Source organism: Salmo salar, chromosome 10, assembly GCF_965601325.2.
Source record: "Salmo salar chromosome 10, fSalSal1, whole genome shotgun sequence".
Lineage (NCBI taxonomy): Eukaryota > Metazoa > Chordata > Actinopteri > Salmoniformes > Salmonidae > Salmo > Salmo salar.
Genome location: NC_138300.1, coordinates 46363613 through 46390329, shown reverse-complemented (window position 1 = coordinate 46390329; position 26717 = coordinate 46363613). Strand labels below are relative to the sequence as shown.

Sequence of the window (26717 nt, the reverse complement as noted above, 5' to 3'; positions counted from 1 at the left end):
GGCTAGTGGTGACTGTTTAACAGTCTAATGGCCTGGAGATAGAAGCTGTTTCTCAGTCTCTCGGTCCAAGATTTGACGCACCTGTACTGTCTCCACCTGGATGGTAACGGGATGAACAGGCCGTGGCTCAGGTGGCTGAGGTCCTTGAAAATATTTTTTTCCTTCCTGTGAAGTGTGCCTCCGGTGATGCGTTGGGCTGACCGCACCACCCTTACAAAAAAAGATTGCAGTCAGAGGGCAGTATAACTGCAGTACACTGAAGTATAACTGCAATTAGAGATTTACTGCAGTAATTTTGCAGTGTAACTGCAGTTATTCTGTAATTACTGTGTCCAAAATACCACAGTCGACTGCAGTTTCAAAACGGCAATCTTTTTTTTGTAAGGGCACCCTCTGGAGAGCCCTGATTTTTCATTATCACCATTGTTGAAAGAAAGTGCTTTACATTATGTGATTTCTATTTGCTTGATGAAAAATGTAATAAAAACTGCAACCCCGAGTGTTTGTCTGTATACTGTGGTTTGAGTGAGTGCTTTGTTGACTACATAAAATACTAGCCATATGTTGCTTTTGCTGATGTAGCCTATAGTATCTACTTGCAGAGCGTCTGTTGAGCATTTGTTTTACAGTAGCCTAGTTGTTATCAGTGGAGGCTGCTGAGGGGAGGACGGCTCATAATAATGGCTGGAATGGAGTCAATGGAATGGCATCAACCACATGGAAACCACTTGTTTGATATCTGTCCAATGACTCCATTACAGCCATTATTATGAGCCATCCTACCCTCAGCAGCATCCACTTGTTGTTATGTAAGATTGTTCTCCAAATCAAATCCCAATCCATTCCCACCTCAAAATCCATGCCGTTGTTTTTCTCCCGCTCCTCCTACTTTCACCCCCATTGTGATTCTCCGGCTCACACTTTGCTGGAGTTGGTGCGGAGTGAGCAGGATCAAAAAAACAACAGCTATAGGTGCTTTTACGGATTTTATTTTCCTGCCTTCAATGATTCCCGAAGATGCATTGATGTCGCCGTTTAAAATCGAGGGAGTTTGTCTTGAAAGTAGGTCCAGGTTTAGCGACGACGTTGCGAAGTTGTTCCCTTGAAGTTTTCACCCCAAGGGCTGCAAAGCGAATTCCCTGTTTACTATTCAACTACCCCAGCCATCATGGCGAGGCGGGTACGGGGAGAAGGATCCGTGATTTTAACACACATTCCGTACACGAATTGGAGTAAGCAGTCGAGACTCCACTGGTATAACTTCATGGCTGTTTCTTTGAGCTTTGTGGCAGTCTTGTCGCTTCTATGTTGTGGGGTTTGTGGTGCCGAAACGGAGTTCTCGATCTTGGAGGAGGCACAAGTTTTAGCCGTACAAATGAAAAAACTGTCCTCGCAGGAGCTCGGAGTCTTCAACATGCAGGTAACAAAACTGTTCAAATGTTCTGTTTCGATTTTAACATTTGACACAATTATTTTTGACGTATTATCTACTTGCGCATTGACTAGTATCATGAATTGGTTGTGTTGCAATCTACAATCACTAGGCTGCAGCTACTAATTATGCCACATTGTTGCAGTCCTGTACTAGTGTAACTTTGTGGTAAGAAATGTTCTAATAAACTAACTACATCAATTACAACAACCGCGTTGTTTTGAGCTATTCGCGCTATATATTTGCCTGTGGCTCAGTAGCAGCCATTCTTGAAAGGCGCTCTGTTTGAAGTCGTATGCGGATGACAAAATGTTGCAGTGTGACAAGGGAAACACCATTTTCAAGGCACTTCCATAGCGAAGTTACTTTTTCGTAGCCGGTTAGGATATTTTAACAGCACCTTGAGATAGTTGGTGTGTTGTCACACTTTATCAGGAACTGCATCACCTAGACGTCCTAGAGGAATTATGTTAGAGGATAAATTATTCTGATAATAACACTCTTTACCTACAGCATTTCAGCGTTGATTAGACGCGTTATCTTCTCAGAAGCTTTTATATAGGCTTTATGGTGTCACATTTATAACGTTTATAGTGTCAGGTTTCTGTTACGTTTATGAATTACCACAGTGTGTGTGTGAATGGGGAGGGGAGAACCAAACACACTTCATTCACATCCCCTCCTCTCACCACTGCTCCTATCTATTTTAGGTGAAATTATTTGTTATTGGGAATATTGAAATAAGATATGCTGTTATTTTGACGAAAACAGAAATCTGCCATGATTTTACTATTTGGCTTAGTGCGGTGTGGATAGTACAACATTATCTCGATTGTTTCTAATAGTTGAACATTTTAAATGATTGATTACAGAATTAGTGCCTTCCTTTTGCGGTGACATTTTGTTGTCTTTGCGGGTACATTGTAGAAAACCGCTAAATGCACACAATTATCATATTTTAAATATCCTGATTGATTTTTCGGGAACACTGTTTGTCGTGCTAATTTAAAAGGGAGTCTGGCCATGGCCAACAAATGGCGAACAGTGCAGTGATGGTGGAAGGGGGTTGCTTCACACTTCAGAGGCAGGGCTCACAGTGATGATCAGTGGGGGGCCCAGTCCAAATGGTGTTTCATCTTCCCACTACCCTTCATCCTACCACTGTGACCCGGCTTTCAGGCCTGCTGTGATCCCCGGAGCCTTCTTTGTTTCCTTTCTTTCATTTCCTGTGAAGGACATTGGGGCTCTTTTTTCCTGTGAAGGACATTGGGATCTTTTTTTCCCCTGTGAAGGACATTGGGTCTTTTTTTCCCCTGTGAAGAACATTGGGTCTTTTTTTTCCTGTGAAGAACATTGGGTCTTTTTTTTCCTGTGAAGAACATTGGGTCTTTTTTTTCCTGTGAAGAACATTGGGTCTTTTTTTTCCTGTGAAGAACATTGGGTCTTTTTTTTCCTGTGAAGGACATTGGGATCTTTTTTTTCTTCCTGTGAAGGACATTGGGATCTTTTTTTTCCCCTGTGAAGAACATTGGATCTTTTTTTTCCCCTGTGAAGAACATTGGGATCTTTTTTTTCCTGTGAAGAACATTGGGTCTTTTTTTCCTGTGAAGAACGTTGGGATCTTTTTTTTCCTGTGAAGAACGTTGGGATCTTTTTTTTCCTGTGAAGAACGTTGGGATCTTTTTTTTCCTGTGAAGAACGTTGGGATCTTTTTTTTCCTGTGAAGAACGTTGGGATCTTTTTTTTCCTGTGAAGAACGTTGGGATCTTTTTTTTCCTGTGAAGAACGTTGGGATCTTTTTTTTCCTGTGAAGAACGTTGGGATCTTTTTTTTCCTGTGAAGAACGTTGGGATCTTTTTTTTCCTGTGAAGAACGTTGGGATCTCTTTTTTTTCCTGTGAAGAACGTTGGGATCTTTTTTTTTTCCTGTGAAGAACGTTGGGATCTTTTTTTTCCTGTGAAGAACGTTGGGATCTTTTTTTTTTCCTGTGAAGAACGTTGGGATCTTTTTTTTTTCCTGTGAAGAACGTTGGGATCTTTTTTTCCCTGTGAAGAACGTTGGGATATATATTTTTTTTCCTGTGAAGGACATTGCAATCAATGTCTGAGATGTGCGTTATAAATAAAGCTTGAGTTGATTTCACCCCTCTTTGCTCTTTGTTTGTTCTTTCTCTTCCTTTCAGTTTCTCTCTCTCGGTGTTGACCTCATGATACTATTATCCATCTTATTTTGGCCATTGATGTCTTAAATATTCATGCCTTGGCTGGGGTGTACTCTGAGTGTAATTTAATGAATGCCCATATTTATCAGTCTTCTGGTTTGAGTCTGAGGTTTCGATTTGTTTCTGATTCATACTACAAAATCATTCATGGCAAAAAATTATTTTCAGCCTTTTCCTGTAAAACTGCAACATTCTAGGTTGATTGTCATGTTATTTTACAAGCTGTGAAAATGTAGCTGGGCTTTTAGCTGATTTAATTCAGGCATTGCATTGATATAAAGCTATACGTTTGGTCAGACCTCTTTGACCACAAAGTTAGGTGTACTGTATCCAGATTAAACAGTCATCTGCCCATGTAAATAAGTGTAGAGATGTGGCTATGGCAGCTGATCTCCCTGCCCTAACACTGGTATGTGTGCTAGGCAGGGCCTGTTTCTCCATGGAGGTAGCCTAGCGGTTGAGAGCATTTGGCCAGTAACTGAAAGGTTGCTGGTTTGGATCCCCGGGCCGACTAGGGGGAAAATCTGTCTGTGCCCTTGAGCAAGGCACTTAACCCTAATTGTTCCTGTAAGTCACTCTGGATAAGAGCGTCTGCTAAATGACAAAAAAGAATACTAATAATATGAAGACAAAAGAACTGTCTCTACTACTAAAGCTAGACTAGGCTGGGAATGTGTACATACTGGGATTATATGGAAGTGCTCTGACCCAATCCTGAGTCCACAGTGAATTATACAGGAGGAAGTATACAAAATGCATTTAAAGAGACAGATAGATTTGTCATAATTCCTGTTTGCATGATATCGTTTCTTACCGGGATTACATTTTCATCCATTTTTGTTGGTCTTTCTATAATCAACCAAACCTCACATTGTCCTCTGCCCATGTAAATAAGTGTAAATCTGGTCTTATTTGTAATATGATGCGCCACTGCCCTGTCATTGTCTCTTGAGTCAGTGGGATAAATTGATACAATCTGTCAGTGACTTATTCAATTATCAAGGGCGCCTGGTTACACAGACAAACCCTATGTTCTCAATCGCATTTGTAACTTAATGCGTGGATAATCAAGTGATTCTGTGGAGAGGAGATGAGCTTTGGTGCAGAGTGAGCAGGTCTACCGCTGCAGGCCTCTATGCTGACATTTCTTACATGTGCTCCTTGTTGGAAAAATGTAGGAGCACATTAAGACATTACAAATATTCTAGGTATTAATGATAAGAATTGCCAGCAATTACAAAATATATATATATATATCTTTTTTTTACAAGGGGGCATTGGTGGTCCCAAATTAAAATTTGTGAAGGATCCCCAGGAAAGAATCTTTAGGTCCTGATCTTCAGGGTTGGGTCCTGTCCAAGTCCAACAGTTGTTGAGAGGGTAGGAGACGGTTTCCTTCTCCCTGGCTGCTCTTTCTTGTCATGGTTTTACTTCTGACTAGACAAGCTCGCTTACACCTCTCTTGACACATCTCTCTTTTCCTTTCACCTATCTTAGTGGTCAAAATGCAGACTATAAGAGAAGATAATACAAATGCACCAAAACACCAAAACAATCTCAATTCCTGATGTTTCTCTGCAGAGCAGCTTCAAAGTGCCTCTGCTGCATTGGCTATGGTGCTCTTGTAATACCCAGCAGACCCACAGCCAGTGCTTGGTCTAGCTTACATGTGATACCCTGGTGTGTTTTGCTAGTTATTAGGAAAACCTATCTCTGTGTACATGTTCTGTTGAGGAAAAAAACACACATTGCTTCCAATTATGACACATTTCTTTTCAAAATTGCAATGTAGTAGATGATGTAGAAAATTCCCCCCAAAAATGGCAGCTCACAACTGTCGCCTGGTCCTGTGGTGAATGTGTCTCCTTGGTTCTGGTCTCTTCACAGACAATGTCTAGGTGGGACCCATCTCTCACGGCGAGGAGCCCTATTAAGAAATCCTCTAGGAAATCAGACGGTTAATGGCCCTGGACCTCCATCCATCACACTTAGCCTTGCTGGTGGGTTGACGCTGGGGAGAGGGGCTCTCTGGAGTGGCTGGGTCTCTGTGGTGGGCCTCTGAGCGAAGTTATCAAAAATCAACCCCCTCCTGGCCCCCCGGCTATAGGCCTACTCTCCCCTACCACTCACCAGCACATGTTTCTCTGACAGGAGGAGCTGCTACTCTTTTGTTCTGAGGCCTGAACTCCCACTGACCTCACCTCTTTAAAGCTGTGTTCTTTTTTTCTGTTCCGGAATGGTTCTAGAACATTATGTGGTGTTCCAGAAGTCTAGGAGTAAAGATGTTGAGGTATTCTCAGCGTTAACCACACATGCATTCCATTACTCTGTGCTTTGTGTTCTGAACTCATGATCTACCTCTTCAGATGATGTGTTCTCTGTCATTGTACAGAAGTTGGTCTTCCTTCAAATTCTATTTTGATTCATGTTTGAGTTGATACACATGCCTATTAACATTTTTTTAGGCAGTTTACTTTGCAATTCCACAAAGTTTCTTTAGATTTGTTTTATCTCTATTCGTAATGAAGTGAAATGACCCTGTTGGTTTTTGGACCAGGAAGCAGTCTCGTTTGCTTATTGGAACACTTTAAGATGTGTGTAAAAATGTTGGGCTTGTCCATAAGAATCTAGTGAAATAAATCAAATCACCGAATACAACCTTACCGTGAAATGCTTACTTACAACCCCTTAACCAACAAGGCAGTTCAAGGAATAAAGTTAAGAAAAGATTTACTAAATAAAGTTTAAAAAAAATACAATAAGATCAAAAAGTAACACAGAAATGACATAACAATAATGAGCCTATATACAGGGGGTACCGAGTCAATGTGCGGGGGTACAAGTTAATTGAGGTAATTTGTACATGTAGGTATGGATAAAGTGACTATGCATAGATAATAGCAGCAGTGTAAAAACGAAGGATGCATGATATATTGGTGAACATATCGGAATCTGACGATATTAGATAAAAATGCCAGCATCGGTATCGGCCCGATGTCTGTCTAGTTTAACGCGGATGTTAAAAACAGATGTCAAAGCTACCCTGCATACCTATATAATGTAGGTACATGACGTAATGACGCCACGCTACATGTGCAACACAGCATTCCTAACCTAGTCTACAATGTCTGCTGTGTGGCTCGAGCAATCAACAAGTCGAGCAGTCATTTGAAAGAGTAAGAACATTTCAGCGAGACAACTCAAAGGCGAAATCCATTAAAGCCAAGATAATGGAAGCCATGTTGCCCTACTGGAGTTACAGTAATAGCATCAGTGCTATTAGCTTCACGACATGCATACTATAGAACTCTGTTTGGGTCTTTGTGTGTCAAAAAAGATACAGTAGCACTGTCAAAGCTGTACAAAAAAGTCTGCAAACACCGGCCACAAACGATGTGTTTACCATACCGCGTTGGTAATAAAGCATAATTTGTTTGACCGCAACTTCTGGGGTAGCTAGCTAGCTTTGCTTGGTACCCTGCTAGCACCAATACAACCAGCCTGAGAACAATGACCAGTAGAAACTGCAGTCATTTTTGTTATTCTTTGCAATGATTTAGGAATCCTTGTAAGTATTAGCTAGATTGCCACTTGTTATTCTGCCCCTGGGTTAGGGTTAGGGCCACCCCTGGGTTAGGGCTGCCCCTTGGATGCCATGCTGGAGTTAACAATCAGGAGGGAATGTTCCTCTGCAACTAGGCCTATCTCATCTAAATAGAAAAACATTGGGCTATATTTCACTTTTTCCTTGGTCATAGAAAAGGCTGTTTGCCTCCTCACTTCCTTGAAGTTCCCTCTTCTAATCAGTACCATCAAAGATGGTTATGTGGACGTCAGGTGACCAGTGTCTCCAGCAACTGAAGTTGTGTGACCCGTAGCAGGAAATGGTCAAACCCAGTTAGCTATTCTGTGGTTAATTGAGTGTCTGAAGCCCCTGTGCCCCAATGAGAGACCAATGGCCCTTAGTTTCCTCTCAAATGGCTTTATTATTAAACAGGAGCTGTAATTAGCTGGCCTTTATTTAATCAGTTCAGCACACACAGACACTTGAAGAAAAGCATCTTTGTGTGTGTGTGTGTGTGTGTGTGTGTGTGTGTGTGTGTGTGTGTGTGTGTGTGTGTGTGTGTGTGTGTGTGTGTGTGTGTGTGTGTGTGTGTGTGTGTGTCTGGGATCCCTGTGTGTAGATCCCTGCAGGGCTGCCCAGGACAGCAAGGCAGAGACCTCTCCACACCTGCTCTTCACTCAGCACAAAGGACTGGGCGAAGATGAACTGAACTCCCGGGAGAGAAAGAGAAAGGGGGAAGGGACCTTGGGGAGAGGCAGACTGCTGAGGGAAGTAGGGAATCATTGGCTACCCTTCCCACTTCTCCAGCCCTGCACTTTATCTTCTGAGATCTCCCCATCTCCCTCTTCTCTTCTCTCTCCTGCTTTGCATTCCCGATGAGGGGAGCCCCCTCTTCTTCTCTCTCCTGCTTTGCATTCCCAATGAGGGGAGCCCCCTCTTCTTCTCTCTCTCCTGCTTTGCATTCCCAATGAGGGGAGCCCCCTCTTCTTCTCTCTCTCCTGCTTTGCATTCCCAATGAGGGGAGCCCCCTCTTCTTCTCTCTCTCCTGCTTTGCATTCCCGATGAGGGGAGCCCCCTCTTCTTCTCTCTCCTGCTTTGCATTCCCAATGAGGGGAGCCCCCTCTTCTTCTCTCTCCTGCTTTGCATTCCCAATGAGGGGAGCCCCCTCTTCTTCTCTCTCTCCTGCTTTGCATTCCCAATGAGGGGAGCCCCCTCTTCTTCTCTCTCCTGCTTTGCATTCCCAATGAGGGGAGCCCCCTCTTCTTCTCTCTCCTGCTTTGCATTCCCGATGAGGGGAGCCCCCTCTTCTTCTCTCTCTCCTGCTTTGCATTCCCGATGAGGGGAGCCCCCTCTTCTTCTCTCTCTCCTGCTTTGCATTCCCGATGAGGGGAGCCCCCTCTTCTTCTCTCTCCTGCTTTGCATTCCCAATGAGGGGAGCCCCCTCTTCTTCTCTCTCTCCTGCTTTGCATTCCCAATGAGGGGAGCCCCCTCTTCTTCTCTCTCTCCTGCTTTGCATTCCCAATGAGGGGAGCCCCCTCTTCTTCTCTCTCTCCTGCTTTGCATTCCCAATGAGGGGAGCCCCCTCTTCTTCTCTCTCTCCTGCTTTGCATTCCCGATGAGGGGAGCCCCCTCTTCTTCTCTCTCTCCTGCTTTGCATTCCCGATGAGGGGAGCCCCCTCTTCTTCTCTCTCTCCTGCTTTGCATTCCCAATGAGGGGAGCCCCCTCTTCTTCTCTCTCTCCTGCTTTGCATTCCCAATGAGGGGAGCCCCCTCTTCTTCTCTCTCTCCTGCTTTGCATTCCCAATGAGGGGAGCCCCCTCTTCTTCTCTCTCTCCTGCTTTGCATTCCCGATGAGGGGAGCCCCTACTGTTGCTTTTCAATCGTTTTCTCTCCATTATCTGTTTCTCGCAATCATTCTCTTGCACACAGATTCAGCTGGTAAATGTTTTGTGTTCTCGTTCACAGTTGAGGTGTTTCCCCTTGAGTTAAGAATATGATTAGAAAATCCCAAACTAATCTATGCCCCTCCAAGTTTGTTCATGTTTGAGTATTGTTGTGTGTGAAAGAAAATGACATAGTAAGTGTGGTAAAGTGCAAACATGCAACAGTGTCCCCAGGCTGGGACTGAGCAGACGTTGAAGGGTCTCTGGGTGGTGGGAAGGGACGGAGCAGTGGCCTGGGCCTGGGTTTGCTCTGCTGGACTAACCAAAGCCCCCACACAACAATACCCAGTGTGGCACAGAGCGGTCAGTGTTCTGCCAGCCTCACTCTTTGACTGGGGCTGAATAATAAGGCTTGTCCTAAATGAGTTCTCTTCATCAATCCACCTCTCTCACATGGCCCTCTGTGCAGGGGTCATTAGAGGTCAGCTCAGTTAGTCTAACTCCTATCCTCACAGCCATTCATAACAGCAGACACTCGAGAAGCTAACCCAGGTCACACAAAGACTTCTCATTGCACAGAAGAACAAAGTCCTCTGATAGACTAGCAAAGTTGCATAGATTAGTGCTTTCATAAAATAACTCTCACCTTTTCATCAATAAATAGTTTTTGACCTTTCTTTGAAGAGTATTGCCAGTGGAATGTATAAAGGCCTGTTGGCTCTATTTATATGGGAACGTGTGTGGTTGAAGATGAATTGGTAGGACTTCAGCCTCCATGGAATGAAACTTGTTCTCTGGTGTTGTAGTTTCCATCTGAATGGAGGAGAGTTCTCTCCCTGGTAGTTATGACAAAGGAGGTGGCTGAGCTATCCGTGAAGGTGTGTGTGTGTGTGTGTTTTCAGTGTCCTCAGGCCGAAAGTGTTTATAGTGGAAGTGACTGGGATGGTGTTCACAGTGAAAGCCCATGATTCTTACCCACAGGAAAATCACAAAATTACCTTTCAGTGAAGTGTGATTTCTCTCACTAGCACAGAGACTAAAAAAGAGGAGGAAAAATAAGGATACTTTTTTATTTATTTAACCTTTATTTAACTAGGCAAGTCAGTTAAGAACAAATTCTTATTTACAATGACGGCCTAAAAGAGAGAAACCCATTGTTAAAGTCCCAGTGCAGTCAAAATGTTGTTACCCAGAAATGGTTTGATTTTGGTATATAAACAGCTGCATTGGGCCTGATTTTAATAGGAACTAGGGTTGAGTTTTTATAAACAATAGAAATTAAAATACGCTTGCGTGCTACAGGAGGGACAAAAGGAATCGTGACAAAATATATTTTGGAGCCAAATCTCTTTTAGTCGCCTATTCCTCAATGTTGGAGCTGTGGCACAAAAGAGGTGTGTGCGCGCCGACGCGCAAGACTTCCTCATTGGCTGTGCGTCGTGTGATTGAAAATGATGAAGAGCCCGGCTGCAGAGCACGAACTCCGCTGTCCCAAGAACTGGATAATTATTCAATATTTCACATTTTTGCCTAATCTTGCTATCTTTCACCTTCTATACATTGTAGGTGAACCAGAATCTGGGCTTACAGGAGACATTCTCCTTTAAACTCAGGAAGCAGACATTCAACTTGCCATTCACCAGCTTTTTAAGCTTATCATTTCAAAATACTGTATGTTCAGTACATACCAAAAGAATGTGGTTTTGTTGAGTAACTATCATCATTACTGCCTTCCCGGCCCATATGTACTTCCAGAAAATGTCCAGTTACATGCCCGTCTGTACAAAATCTAAATATTGTTTAGATGGTGCACCAAATCCACCTCTTCTGCACCTCATTACTGCCACCAGAAATCTGTATATAATGACGAGATGCTCATGCCTCTGCCGGGAGTCTTTGTCCCAAAGGCGGGAAGGCAGGCAAGCTGAGGTCTAACATAAGCCCATAGAAACGCATTGGGCTTATTTTGGACATATTCTGGCGAGAGTGAAACATCTCGCTTCGCCTCTTCCTCTCTGCTGCCATACACAGGCCTGCTGATCCAGCAGCAGGAAAGGTCCTTGATCCCCTACCACAGTGTAAGGTCATATCAATCTGTTGTTTCACCGCTCTGCATGGAATGGAATATTTCATGGAAGTAGATTAAGTAGACAATATAAGATGTTTTGAAGGTGGTTGTATATTTCTAGATAGGCATATTTAGTGTTTTATTTCCATTACTAATATTGCAGGAGAGGCAGAACAGGTGGATTAGACGTATGCACACTAGCTCAAAAACAATATTTAGATTCTTTCCAGACAAATAATTTTTTCTGTTGCATCTAACTTTTTATTTAGCCCTTATTAGGAAGTACATACGGCTAGGACGTTTTTAGGTTATTCAAAAACCACTTTTTTTTGTTTGATCGTGACCTAGTGTGGCGGGAGAAAGCCAGGTAGCCTAGTGGTTAGAGCATTGGGCCAGTAACCGAAAGGTTGCTGGATCGAATCCCCAAGCTGACAAGGTAAAAATCTGTTGTTCTGCCCCTGAACAAGGCAGTTAACCCACTGTTCATAGGCTGTCATTGTAAATAACAATTTGTTCTTCACTGACTTGCCTAGTTAAATAAAATACATTTTATATATATATATATAAATAAATATAATCTCAAATGGAGAGAAAATAAAGTGTGATAAAAAAATAGATAAGGAATAAAATTTGCTTCGGCTATATTGCCCAGATCATCCGATATTGAGACATTTTCTGACTGGACAATTTGTGCTACTTTGGTGAAAATCTTATTAGCTCTGTCTACATTGTTTTCTTGCATTCTGTAAATAGTTTCTAACATATTTCTTGAATTGGTTTATGAAGGCTACAACAAAGGAATAGGCCACTAGGCATGGCTCTGCTGTGAGCTGCCTGGTCAGCTCTTCACTGCGTGGTCCCAGTCAAGTTGAGTAGGTTATACATCATCTGCCACATCACAATGTCATCACCGTCGACGATGACTGTCAATCATCTTCGATATCCTAATATATGGCTCAACCCTAGTAGGAACACGAGTCTTTCTGTTGTTTTGTCCCGCCTGAGCGCTTGTCTTCAGTTTCTTGTTGGTCTCACACGTCCTGGAGAGATTCCTGACTGGGAGGGAACTGATACACTACCCTGCCCAACATCTTCCTCTCTTTCTCCCCCATTCTCTCTCTCGCTCTGCCTCTCTCTCTCTTCCTCACTCTAACCCTTTGTATTACTCTCTCACTAATTGTGTTCTGTGTGTGTGTGTGTGTGTGTGTGTGTGTGTGTGTGTGGAGAGAGACCCTGGACTGCATTCTCTATTGGATCACTGGTTGTGGAGATGAATCAGGAAGTGACCATGGCTGATGTCTGAACTCTGACCCCTCGTCTCGCTGCAGCACAAGGTTGTTGAGCAGATGAAAGGCGGGATGGTGCGCTTTTCTTTTTTTAGAAAGGAGAGTGAAAAAAGATCACACTAATTGGCAGACAGAGTAGTGTTGGGGCCTTGAGTGTGATAGGGAAGAGAACACACACACACACACACACAGCAGCTGTGTTTGGCTATCAGTGTCTAAGATCAGAGCGCTGTCTGCCAGGGACTGGGTCATGTTATCTGGACTGGTTGGTAATGCAACAGGAACATTAGCAGAGAGAGAGGAGCTGTGGGATTGCAGGTGGACTGAAGGGTGTGTGTATGTGTTGTTAATGAGGTCTCTCCCTACCTCTGTCCCCTGTCTCTCTCTCTCTCTCCCTACCTCTGTCCCCTGTCTCTCTCTCTCTCTCCCTACCTCTGTCCCCTGTCTCTCTCCCTACCTCTGTCCCCTGTCTCTCTCCCTACCTCTGTCCCCTGTCTCTCTCTCTGTCCCCTGTCTCTCTCTCTGTCCCCTGTCTCTCTCTCTCCCTATCTCTGTCCCCTGTCTCTCTCTCTCCCTATCTCTGTCCCCTGTCTCTCTCTCTCCCTATCTCTGTCCCCTGTCTCTCTCTCTCTCTCCCTACCTCTGTCCCCTGTGTCTCTCTCTCTCTCCCTACCTCTGTCCCCTGTCTCTCTCCCTACCTCTGTCCCCTGTCTCTCTCTCTGTCCCCTGTCTCTCTCTCTCCCTATCTCTGTCCCCTGTCTCTCTCTCTCCCTATCTCTGTCCCCTGTCTCTCTCTCTCCCTATCTCTGTCCCCTGTCTCTCTCTCTCTCTCTCTCTCCCTACCTCTGTCCCCTGTCTCTCTCTATCACTTGCAGTGTGAAATCCTCTTATGATTTGGATACCAGAAACTTGTGGAGGATGTCCTTGGAGATCTCCTGTCCTAGCTTCATGGGGAAGCTGATTCCACCATTGGGGTGCCAGGACAGAGAAGAGCTTGGACTGGGCTGAGCGGGAGCTGCCCTCCATTTGGGGTGGGACGACCAAGAGAGCAGAGGTGTCAGAACAGAGTGCTTGGTTTGGGATGTAGGCTTGGAGCAGAGCTTGAAGGTAGGGAGGGGCAATTCCTCTTGCTGCTCTGTAGGCAAGTACCATGGTCTTGTAGTGGATGCGAGCTTTGACTGGAAGCCAATGGAGTGTATGGAGGAGCAGGGTAACATGGGAGAACTTGGGAAGGTTGAACAGCAGACGGGCTGCAGCGTTCTGGATACGTTGCAGGGGTTTGATGGCACAAGCGGGGAGCCCAGCCAACCGAGAGCTGCTGTAGTCCAGACAGGAGATGACAAGTGCCTGGATTAGGACCTGTGCTGCTTCCTGTGTGAGGTAGGGTCATACTCCACTGATGTTGTAGAGCATGAACCTGCAGGAACGAGTCACTGCTTTGATGTTTGCAGAGAACGGCAGGGTGTTGTCCAGGGTCATGCCAAGGTTATTTGCACTCTGGGAGGAGGACACCATGGAGTTGTCAACCGTGATGGAGAAGTCTTGGAGCGGACAGGCCTTCCCCGGGAGGAAGAGCAGCTCTGTCTTGTTGAGGTGGTGGGCAGACATCCAAGCTGAGATATGTGCCAGGCAGGCAGAGATGCATGTGGCCACCTGGGTGCAACACTTCTCCAGATTCAATTCAAAGGGCTTTATTGGCATGGGAAACATGTTTACATTGCCAAAGCAAGTGAAATAGTTTATTTCACTTTTGTTTATTATCTATCAGAAATAAACATTCCACTCCCAAAAGTTTCAAAAGTGACATTTCAAATGTAATGTTCTGGCTTTGTACAGTGTTGTAACCATGTGATTCTCTCTCGGCTCCCAGCTTTCCCTCTCGCTCCCCATGAAGGGAGAAAAGCAAATATATGTTTATTTTTAATGAGAAGCCTCATAAAAATAAAATAAAATAAATCCTCCAGCTCTTCCCATCTCCCCCTTCCTCTGTCTGTCCTTCCTTCCTCTCTGTCCTTCCTTCCTCTCTGTCCTTCCTTCCTCTCTGTCCTTCCTTCCTCTCTGTCCTTCCTTCCTCTCTGTCCTTCCTTCCTCTCTGTCCTTCCTTCCTCTGTCCTGTCCTTCCTCTGTCTGTCCTTCCTCTGTCTGTCCTTCCTTCCTCTCTGTCCTTCCTCTGTCTGTCCTTCCTTCCTCTCTGTCCTTCCTCTGTCTGTCCTTCCTTCCTCTCTGTCCTTCCTCTGTCTGTCATTCCTTCCTCTCTGTCCTTCCTTCCTCTCTGTCCTTCCTTCCTCTCTGTCCTTCCTTCCTCTCTGTCCTTCCTTCCTCTCTGTCCTTCCTCTGTCTGTCCTTCCTTCCTCTCTGTCCTTCCTTCCTCTCTGTCCTTCCTCTGTCTGTCCTTCCTTCCTCTCTGTCCTTCCTTCCTCTCTGTCCTTCCTCTGTCTGTCCTTCCTTCCTCTCTGTCCTTCCTTCCTCTCTGTCCTTCCTTCCTCTCTGTCCTTCCTCTCTGTCCTTCCTTCCTCTCTGTCCTTCCTCTGTCTGTCCTTCCTTCCTCTCTGTCCTTCCTTCCTCTCTGTCCTTCCTCTGTCTGTCCTTCCTTCCTCTCTGTCCTTCCTCTGTCTGTCCTTCCTTCCTCTGTGTTCCTTTATTGTAGCAGTTGAGTTGGTTTGGTGGAGACAGTTTACTGTCTCATTGGAAACAGTAGGGGGATTGGACCGGCATCCACTCAACATGAGTGGGTGACTGATGTAGACTGCTGTCTTCCCAGACAGTGCCCTTGCTGGGTTCAGTTGATAGAGTACCTCTCTCCCATCTCTGCTCAGCCATGGCAGGGTGGATGGAGGGTGAGCGTATGCGTTTGTTGAGTGTTTTATATGTTTTTTGGCATTGTGGTTTCTTGACGCATACGGGGGTCGGAGGCTCGCCACTCATAAAGCTTCTCTGAAGCTCTATTTCATGAATCTGCCAGTGTGTGTGTTCTGAGAGTGTCTGTTTCACTGTGTATCGCCAACAGCAGTCACAGCCTAGTGACTGCATCATGAACAGGTCAGATGTCATAGAGTTGGAATGACCTGGGATGTTCTCGATGCAGTGTCTAAGGTCTACAAGTGATGTGTGTGTGTGTTTCCTTTATTTGCCTAGACAGGGCTGATGTTTTCCTTCCTTGCTCACCACAGTTCCTCTCATTTCCCCTTAGCACCCTCACTAGCCAACACAAATCATGTCTTGACAGTGTGCTAGCTAGGCTGCGCTAGGCTAACTAGGGCGTCCAGCAGGGCCAGACCATGAAATGCTACGCTAGGCTATCGTAGGCCAGGGAATGCTACGCTAGGCTATCGTAGGCCAGGGAATGCTACGCTAGGCTATCGTAGGCCAGGGAATGCTACGCTAGGCTATCGTAGGCCAGGGAATGCTACGCTAGGCTATCGTAGGCCAGGGAATGCTACGCTAGGCTATCGTAGGCCAGGGAATGCTACGCTAGGCTATCGTAGGCCAGGGAATGCAACAATATGCATACTTATACTAAGTAAGGCCAGGGAAAGTTATATACTATGCTAATCTATGGATGGGGAATGTCTTGCAGGCTATGTCACAGTAGGTTTAGTGTTTGCAATGCAAGCACAAGTGTTACGAAGCAGCCCATGCTCCTCTGTAGGGTGGATCAACTCTTCTCGTAATCATCTGTGGCCATAACTCCATAACTGGCCTCACAGTGCGTGAGGGAGTCCTAAAGCACAAAGGCCCTGAAACTAGTGCCAGACATGATCTCGCACCATACACTAACTGGAGGAGTAGGACCACCCCGGCACTACTACTCTCCCCTCTCTCTCTCTCTCTCCCCCCTCCCCTTTGTCTTTATGATGGAGTCTGTTGTGCTTCAGAAAGAGAGGACACTAGGCCAGAACTGTACTAGCTTCTTCTGAAGTAGAAAGGCAGATCTTTAGTGGTTGTTGATATGGAAGGAGAGTTCTGTTAGCTTTGGCCTGTGATGTGGTTTGATCTGGGCCGTTAACAAGCCTTCAGACAGTGTGAGTGCCTTGTTACACTGTTTTTAAACACACTCTCTGGGACATTTTGATCTGAATGACTCGCTTTCTTGTACAAAGTATGTTGAAAAGTTACATTTCCCACGTAGGCCGTATAGCAGGATGGATAGATGCCATTTCTGCTCTCTTTCGGTCTCTCATTCCTCCTCTGTTTCTTTCCCTCCATCCATCTTAAGCCACCTCTCAATAACCTCTAACACACATACTCTCTTTACAGTGAAGGCCGCAATATGAGGTTGGTGTGTTACCAGGGTGTGACTCTGGTTGGCGCTGGCATGGGACCTAACTAGAGGCTGGATGAGGTCTTTCCTCTCCAGGAGGTGTGGGTGAGACACTGGGCGCAGGGCACCCTAGCCTGGCAGGCCGTAGTCATTTGTGGGCCAAAGCGGGTTGGAGAGGGCGGTGAGAGTATAGTGTCCTGAGGTCAGGGGTCAAGAGAGAGTGACCCATAATGTCTCACACATGCACTTGGTCAGGCTTAGTTAGTGAGCGCACATGCTTATCAACCATAAAAACACACACTTCAAGACACCCTAAATGCTGCTCTGCAGAAAAGCATCATGTGAAATACACACGCTAGCATAGGAAGGCTTCTTAACTCTGTTTTACTGTCAGAAGACACGCCTTATTTACAATTCTTGGTCTTCCAATGTCTTAAAATATTATACACCACTCCTCGTAAAAACTGCCAAGCAATCTCATTATCTGTGCATTCCAAGACTGGTACCTCCATCTCCATGAGGTGCCAGGTTACTTTGGCCTCTCAATGATTTTATCAGCTTAATGGAAGAGCTCAGGTATTTGGCTTTGAACTTCTATTGGAACAGTTTCACCTCAGTTCCACTTGAATGTCATGTTTTTATTGCCATCCACTGCAAGTGAGCTTGGCAGTGTTCTAAAGTCTGGGAGTTCAGTTGTTACACATTGATAGCTGCGGTGGAAAAGTTTAACGTTGTCAAATAGTTTTACATTATTAGTTAGGGCATGCAGCAGGGGTTTGTATAAGGTCCTCTTCTGTTCAATCCCTTATCCTGACATGAAAGGGATATTTCTATTTCTTTTACTAGGTTGTCTAGTAAAAGAACACTTTAGCAGAAGATTTTATTTTTATTTTACATTTATTTAACTAGGCAAGTCATTAAGAACAAATTCTTATTTTCAATGATTGCCATTGAACAGTGGCATAACTGCCTTGTTCAGGGGCAGAACGACTGATTTTTACCTTGTCAGCTCGGGGATTCGATCTTGCAACCTTTCTGTTACTAGTCCAACGCTCCAACCACTAGGCTACCTGCCGCCCTTCTGTAATGACCTCTAACCTCAGCAGCTGTATCATGTGTCCTCCTGCCTCTCATTCCAGATCACTGACTGTATTATATACCAAACTTGAGACTTAATGGACTGTATATATGAAACTGTATGAAGCGAGGGAGCGGGGGCTTTGTGATCCATCCGGAGAGATGGATGAGCACGGGGAATGTCAGGAGGAGATGTGAGCTCTCACTCATTTCTCTCTCTTTTTCCATTCTCCACTTGTCCTGTTGCGAGCAGCACTTTTCTCTTTGAAGCTCAAAGTTTTGCACTGGCGCAGAGGCAACGTTCACCTTCAAAAGGAAGAGATCAGACACAGGTGCCACTGCTTTCACTCTCCCATCAGCCACTGCAGCAAAGCAGCCTGACGACAACTCACAATGTGCTATTTTTGGACAGGAATCAGAAAAGTACCCGGTTCATCGTGGGTGTGGGTGTGGGTGGCCTTATAGTGGGTGGCCTTATTTTAAGTACTGAGTCAATGAGTAATGATAACTTGGTTATATACAAGGGCTACCAGTACTGAGTCAATGAGTAATGATAACTTGGTTATCTACAAGGGGTACCAGTACTGAGTCAATGAGTAATGATAACTTGGTTATATACAGGGCTACCAGTACTGAGTCAATGAGTAATGATAACTTGGTTATATACAAGGGGTACCAGTACTGAGTCAATGAGTAATGATAACTTGGTTATATACAAGGGCTACCAGTACTGAGTCAATGAGTAATGATAACTTGGTTATATACAAGGGGTACCAGTACTGAGTCAATGAGTAATGATAACTTGGTTATATACAAGGGGGACCAGTACCGAGTCAGAGTAATGATAACTTGGTTATATGCAAGGGGGTACCAGTACTGAGTCAATGAGTAATGATAACTTGGTTATATACAAGGGGTACCAGTACCGAGTCAATGTGCAGGGGTACGAGGTAATTCATGTAGATATGTACATACAGTTGAAGTCGGAAGTTTACATACACTTAGGTTGGAGTCATGAAAAAATTGTATTGGGAGCAATTCCTTGGGAGCAATTTCCAAACGCCTGAAGGTATAACGTTCATCTGTACAAACAATAGTACGCAAGTATAAACACCATGGGACCACGCAGCCGTCATACCGCTCAGGAAGGAGACGCGTTTTGTCGCCAAGAGATTAACGTACTTTGGTGCGAAAGTGCAAATCAATCCCAGAACAGCTGCAAAGGACCTTGTGAAGATGCTGGAGGAAACAGGTACAAAAGTATCTATAGCCACAGTAAAACGAGTCCTATATCGACGTAACTTGAAAGGCCGCTCAGCAAGGAAGAAGACACTGCTCCAAAACCGCCATAGAAAAGCCAGGCTACGGTTTGCAACTGCACATGGAGACAAAGATTGTATTTTTTGGAGAAATGTCCTCTGGTCTGATGAAACAAAAATAGAACTGTTTGGCCATAATGACCATCGTTATGTTTGGAGGAAAAAGGGGAAGGCTTGCAAGCCGAAGAACACCAACCCAACCGTGAAGAACGGGGGTGGCAGCATCATGTTTTGGGGGTGCTTTGCTGCAGGAGGGACTGGTGCACTTCACAAAATAGATGGCATCATGAGGATGGAAAATGATGTGGATATATTGAAGCAACATCTCAAGACATCAGTCAGGAAGTTAAAGCTTGGTCGCAAATGGGTCTTCCAAATGGACAATGACCCCAAGCATACTTCCAAAGTTGTGGCAAAATGGCTTAACGACAACAAAGCCATTACAAAGCCATGATCGCAATCCTATAGAACATTTGTGGGCAGAACTGAAAAAGCTTGTGTGAGAAAGGTGGCCTACAAACCTGACTATGTTACACCAGCTCTGTCAGGAGGAATGGGCGAAAATTCACCCAACTTATTGTGGGAAGCTTGTTAAAGGCTAACCGAAATGTTTGACCCAGGTTAAACAATTTAAAGGCAATGCTAATTGAGTGTATGTAAACTTCTGACCAACTGGGAATGTGATGATAGAAATAAAAGTTTAAATAAATCATTCACTCTACTATTATTCTGACATTTCACATTCTTAAAATAAAGTTGTGATCCTAATTGACCTAAGACAGGGAATTTTTACTACGATTAGGAATTGTGAAAAACTCAGTTTTTAAATGTATTTGGCTAAGATGTGTGTAAACTTCCGACTTCAACTGTATAACTAGGAATAAAGTGACACATAGTTAACAGTAGTAGCAATGTATGCGATGAGTCAAAAAAAAAGTTGGTGTAAAAGGGTCAATGCAGATAGTCCAGGAAGCTATTTGGTTAACTACACTGCTCAAAAAAATAAAGGGAACACTTAAACAACACAATGTAACTCCAAGTCAATCACACTTCTGTGAAATCAAACTGTCCACTTAGGAAGCAACACTGATTGGCAATAAATTTCACATGCTGTTGTGCAAATGGAATAGACAACAGGTGGAAATTATAGGCAATTAGCAAGACACCCCCAATAAAGGAGTGGTTCTGCAGGTGGGGACCACAGACCACTTCTCAGTTCCTATGCTTCCTGGCTGATGTTTTGGTGACTTTTGAATGCTGGCGGTGCTTTCACTCTAGTGGTAGCATGAGATGGAGTCTACAACCCACACAAGTGGCTCAGGTAGTGCAGCTCATCCAGGATGGTACATCAATGCGAGCTGTGGCAAGAAGGTTTGCTGTGTCTGTCAGCGTAGTGTCCAGAGCATGGAGGCGCTACCAGGAGACAGGCCAGTACATCAGGAGACGTGGAGGAGGCCGTAGGAGGGCAACAACCCAGCAGCAGGACTGCTACCTCCACCTTTGTGCAAGGAGGAGCAGGAGAAGCACTGCCAGAGCCCTGCAAAATGACCTCCAGCAGGCCACAAATGTGCATGTGTCTGCTCAAACGGTCAGAAACAGACTCCATGAGGGTGGTATGAGGGCCCGACGTCCACAGGTGGGGGTTGTGCTTACAGCCCAACACCGTGCATGACTTTTGGCATTTGCCAGAGAACACCAAGATTGGCAAATTCACCACTGGCGCCCTGTGCTCTTCACAGATGAAAGCAGGTTCACACTGAGCACATGTGACAGACGTGACAGAGTCTGGAGATGCCGTGGAGAACGTTCTGCTGCCTGTAACATCCTCCAGCATGACCGGTTTGGCAGTGGGTCAGTCATGGTGTGGGGTGGCATTTCTTTGGGGGGGCCGCACAGCCCTCCATGTGCTCGCCAGAGGTAGCCTGACTGCCATTAGGTACCGAGATGAGACCCTCAGACCCCTTGTGAGACCATATGCTGGTGCGGTTGGCCCTGGGTTCCTCCTAATGCAAGACAATGCTAGACCTCATGTGGCTGGAGTGTGTCAGCAGTTCCTTCAAGAGGAAGGCATTGATGCTATGGACTGGCCCGCCCGTTCCCCAGACCTGAATCCAATTGAGCACATCTGGGACATCATGTCTCGCTCCATCCACCAACGCCACGTTGCACCACAGACTGTCCAGAAGTTGGTGGATGCTTTAGTCCAGGTCTGGGAGGAGATCCCTCAGGAGATCATCCGCCACCTCATCAGGAGCATGCCCAGGCGTTGTAGGGAGGTCATACAGGCACGTGGAGGCCACACACACTACTGAGCCTCATTTTGACTTGTTTTAAGGACATTACATCAAAGTTGGATCAGCCTGTAGTGTGGTTTTCCACTTTAATTTTGAGTGTGACTCCAAATCCAGACCTCCATGGGTTGATAAATTGGATTTCCATTGATTATTTTTGTGTGATTTTGTTGTCAGCACATTCAACTATGTAAAGAAAAATGTATTTAATAAGATAATTTCTTTCATTCAGATCTAGGATGTGTTGTTTAAGTGTTCCCTTTATTCCTTTGAGCAGTATATTTACCAGTCTTATGGCTTGGGGGCAGAAGCTGTTCATGGTCTTTTTGGTTTCAATCGGTACTGCTTGCCATGCTGTAGCAGAGAGAACATTTCTGGTATAGATCTCCTGAATGGCGGGGCACTCGGTCCCGACCGCAAGGTACTGCACTGGATGCCAAGCAGTTGCCATACCAATCGGTGATGCAGCCAGTCAAGATGCTCTCAATGGTGCAGCTGTAGAACTTTCTGAATATCTGAGGGCCCTTGTCAAATCTTTTCAGCCTCCTTAGGAGGAGGCCTTGTCGTGCCCTGTTCACCACTGTGTTGGTGTGTTTGGACCATGATGGATCCTTAATGATGTGGACACAGAGGAAATTGAAGCTATACCCGCTCCACTACAGCCCGTCAACGTGAATGGGGGTGTGCTTGGCCCTCCGTTTCCTGTAGTCCACGATCCGCTCCTTTGTCATGCTGACGTTTAGGGAGAGGTCGTTGTCCTGGCACCACACTGCCTACTACCGTTGTTGTCGGAAGACTTTATGATGGTATTAAAGTCATGTGCGGCCACATAGTCCTGGGTGAACAGGGAGTACAGGAGGGGAATAAGCACGCACCCCTGTCGGCCCCTGTATGTATGGTCAGTGTGGTGGATGTGTTGCTGCCTACCCTTATCGCCTGGGGGGCGGTTGCAGATGGAGGTGTTCAGTCCCGGTGTCCTTAGCTTATTACTAAGCTTGAAGGGCACCATGGTGTTGAATGCTGAGCTATGGTCAATGAACAGCATTCTCACATAGGTGTTCCTTTTGTCCAAGTAGGAAAGGGCAGTGTGGAATGCAATAGAGATTGCGTCATCTGTCGATCTGTTGGGGCAGTTTGCGAATTGGGATGATGGTATTGATGTGAGCCATGATCAGCCTTTCAAAGCATTTCATAGCTACAGATGTGAGTGCTACGGGGTGGTAATCATTCAGACCGGTTACCTTGTCATTCTTGGGCACAGGGACTATTGTGGTCTGCTTGAAACATGTAGGTATTACAGACTGGGTCAGGTAGAGATTGAAAATGTCAGGGAAGATATATGCCAGCTGGTCAGTACATGTCCTGGAAATCCGTCTGGCCATGCGGCCTTGTGAATGTTAACCTGTTTTTAAAGGTCTTACTCACATCGGCCACGGAGAGCGTGATCACACGGGCGTCTGGAACAGCTGGTGCTCTCACGCATGTTTCAGTGTTGCTTGCCTCGAAGCGAGCATATAAGGCATTTAGCTCGTTTGCTGGGTTTCCCTTTGTAATCTGTGATACAGTAGTAGCAAGCCCTTCCACATCCAATGAGCACCAGAGCCGGTGTAGTAGGATTTGATCATAGTCCTGTATTGACGCTTTGCCTGTATGATGGTTCGTCGTTGGGCGTAGCTGGATTTCTTATAAGCGTCTGGATTAGTGTCCCACTCCTTGAAAGAGGCAGCTCTAGCCTTTTAACTCAGTGTGGATGTTGCCTGTAATCCATGGCTTTTAGTTGGGATATGTACGTACGGTCCCTGTGGGGACGATGTCATCGATGCACATATTAATGAAGCCGATGACTGATGTGGTAAACTCCTCAATACCATCAAATGAGTCCGAACATATTCCAGTCTGCAACAAAACATTACTGTTACTTAGCATCCACTTCATTGGACCACTTCTCTATTGAGCGCATCACTGGTACTTCCTGTTTTCAGTTTTTGCTTGTAAAGATCGGGAGGATAGAGTTATAAACAGATTTGCCAAATGGAGGGCGAGGGAAAAGCTTTGTATGCGTCTCTGTGTGTAAAGGTGATCTAGAGTTTTTCACCTGTAGTTACACGGGTGACATGCTGGAAGAAATGAGGTAAAACGGACTTTTCCTGCATTAGTCACCGGCCACTAGGAGCACCGCTTCTGGATGGCAATTTTGTTGTTTGCTTGTGGCCCTATACAGCTTGTTGAGTGCGGTTTTAGTGTATTCTTAGTGCCAGCATCGGTTAGTGGTAGTAAATACACAGTTACGAAAAATGATAGATAAACTCTCTTAGTACATAGTATGGTCTACAGCTTATCATTAGGTACTCCGGTGAGCAGAACCTCAAGACTTCCTTAATGAACAGTGAACCTTTTTTGTGGGATACACATGAGGCAATTCTAGGTCTTTTGGCATATTTTGGTTAAACTATCCCAAATTCAATGGAATTGCAACCCTCTGCATGCACAGTGCATTCTTCCATCACATGTACAGCTGATTCTCAAGATCTTGCACACTAATGAGATGCTATTGAGTCCACACTACTACACTGTCTGAGCCAAGGACTACATGCTTTCTGGCTAGTTTTGATTACAATACTGGATGGGGTGAATATATTTTATATGACACACAATTTGTTTGTTAACTAGTAAATAGTAGCCTACAACAAAGTTTGTTCAAGTAATTTCTAACTTGTTAACAATTTCGGCGGGTTAGTTTTTACTACCATGTGGGTTTTAGCTTGCTTGAGCCTGCTAACTGAGGAGTGTTAATTCACCTGTTTTCATGCATGTTTAATTTTAAAACATTTGTCTTACAAAGGAGTTGTTTATTCTAACTGCTTAACTATTTATCTGTACATGGAATTGTATTTATTTTTTTAAATCATTTTTTCTAATCTTTACACGAAAATGCCACGGGCACTATCTGATGTATGGAGACATTTCACTGCAGCTAATGTAGAAGGAAAAGCTGTGTACATTTGCAAATACTGTGCCAAATCATATGTGAAGAATGCAACAAAGATGCAGAATCATCTGGCCAAGTGCATAAAGTTCCCTCAGCGCTCACAACAAGCAACCTCTGAGGTGAAAATGATGAATCAGACACCTTATCGATAGCAACAGCTCATGGTCCTCCTGGAATCAGAAGTTTTTTGGACTCAATGGAGAAACGTAGTCAGAGAAATGCTGATGAATGTCTTGCTTGAGCTCTGTATGCAACTGGTTCACCTCTGATGCTCACAGGCAATGTGTATTAGAAGAGATTTCTGACTGTTCTTCACCCAGCATACACCCCTCCAACCAGACATGGTTTATCTACTCATTTGCTGTATGCAGAGTTCAACAGAGTTCAAGTGAAGGTCAAGCAAATCATAGAGAAAGCAGACTGTATTGCTATCATCTCTGATGTGTGGTCAAATGTTCTTGGGCAAGGAATAATTCTACACCCCTCAACCAGTATTCTACAAGAGCACAGACAAGGGACAACAGACACACCGGTCTCTACATTGCAGATGAGCTGAAGGCAGTCATCAATGACCTTGGACCACAGAAGGTATTTGCACTGGTGACAGACAATGCTGCGAACATGAAGGCTGCTTGGTCTAAAGTGGAGGAGTCCTACCCTCACATCACACCCATTGGCTGTGCTGGTCATGCATTGAATCTGCTCCTCAAGGTCATCATGGCACTGAAAACAATGGATACACTCTACAAGAGAGCCAAGGAAATGGTTAGGTATGTAAAGGGTCATCAAGTTATAGCAGGAATCTACCTCACCAAGCAAAGTGAGAAGAATAAGAGCACCACATTGAAGCTGCCCAGCAACACCCTTTTGCGTGGTGTTGTCATCATGTTTGACAGTCTCCTGGAGGGGAAGGAGTCTCTCCAAGAAATGGCCATATCACAGTCTGCCGATATGGACAGCCCCATCAAAAGGATCCTCCTGGATAATGTATTTTGAGAGAGAGTGGTAAGCAGCCTGAAACTCCTGAAACCTATAGCAGTAGTCATTGTACGGATTGAGGGAGACAATGCCATCCTGTCTGATGTTCAGACTCTGCTTGCACTGCCCTGCCCACTGACCAATGCAGGGGTTAAAAAATTGATGGCCATCCGGGCCATTTTGAGGCCTTTTGAACCTGACAACGAGTCATGCTCAACAAGGTTGGAAAGTGACAGTGAAGATGAGGCCTCAGAGTCTGATGTTCAAGAGGTGGACATTGAGGAGGTCCAGGGAGAAGACATGGAAGCCAACCAAAGCTTTAGTTTCTAGACTATCATTTTACAGATGTATGTTGAAATGTTTTTGGGAGATGCGATGGATCATTGGGGATCATTCAATATTCCCTTTCTTTTGTTGTTCAGTGAAATCATCCCATGTGGAGAGTCACCTCATTTAATTAAAGATCAATTCGTAAATAAATAGTTTTTTTTTTTCCTATTGGAAGGATTTAGTCATTTGCAATTATGTCTACTTATGATAAGGTAAAAGGTTTGTTTCTGTCTCCATATGATATGGTAAATATATCCAATGCAACAAACAACATTTTAAATGGTATTAATAATAATTTGCATATATTTTCATTAATTCCCATATATTCCCATTTTGGGGAATATTCAGAGTTTCCACCTCCTGAATTTTCCTCAAAATGTACAACCCTCAGTAAAGGGTTATGGAAGTATTCCATTGGTTTATATACAGTCTTGTCCCATCGCTGCAACTCCAGTACGGACTCGGGAGAGTCGAAGGTCGAGAGACGTGCGTCCTCTGAAACATGACCCTGCCAAGCCACACTGCTCGCTTAACCCGGAAGCCAGCCGCACCAATGTGTCGGAGGAAACACCGTACACCTGGCGACCGTGTCAGCGTGCATGCGCCCGGCCTGCCACAGGAGTTGCTAGAGCGTGATGGGACAAGGACTTCCCGACTGGGCTAACCTGGACGATGCTGGGCCAATTGTACTCTGCCTCATGGGTCTCCCGGTCTCGGCCGGCTGCGACACCGCCCGGATCGAACCCGGATCTGTAGTGATGCCTCTAGCACTGCGATGCAGTGCCTTAGACCGCTGCGCCACTCGGGAGGCAGGATTCCAGTTGTTAAGCAATTCAGTTTTTCTCCATTCCTGAAGACTTAGGTGTTATTCGCCTCATTAGAACAATCCCCATATCTTGAAAGAACTTGTGGATCTGAATTTACATTAGATAATTTTCATTTGAAATTCAGTTGTCACTAAATTAAAGATGAGAAAAAGATAATAGTACAGTTTGCCTTGAGGATAATCATTTTTTC

At 44.9% G+C, this 26717-nt stretch overlaps 1 protein-coding gene across 2 annotated transcripts in view; it reads left to right on the top strand.

The window, feature by feature from the left end:
* Window positions 1-914: 914 nt before the first annotated feature.
* Window positions 915-26717, top strand: part of cachd1 (cache domain containing 1) — a 112406-nt gene continuing 86603 nt past the window's right edge. For both annotated transcript variants that reach the window (XM_014123422.3, XM_014123420.3), the window contains exon 1: window positions 915-1420. In XM_014123422.3, the coding sequence (XP_013978897.1) occupies window positions 1169-1420 (252 nt within the window). In that variant the 5' untranslated portion in view covers window positions 915-1168. The remainder of the gene's footprint in view (window positions 1421-26717) is intronic.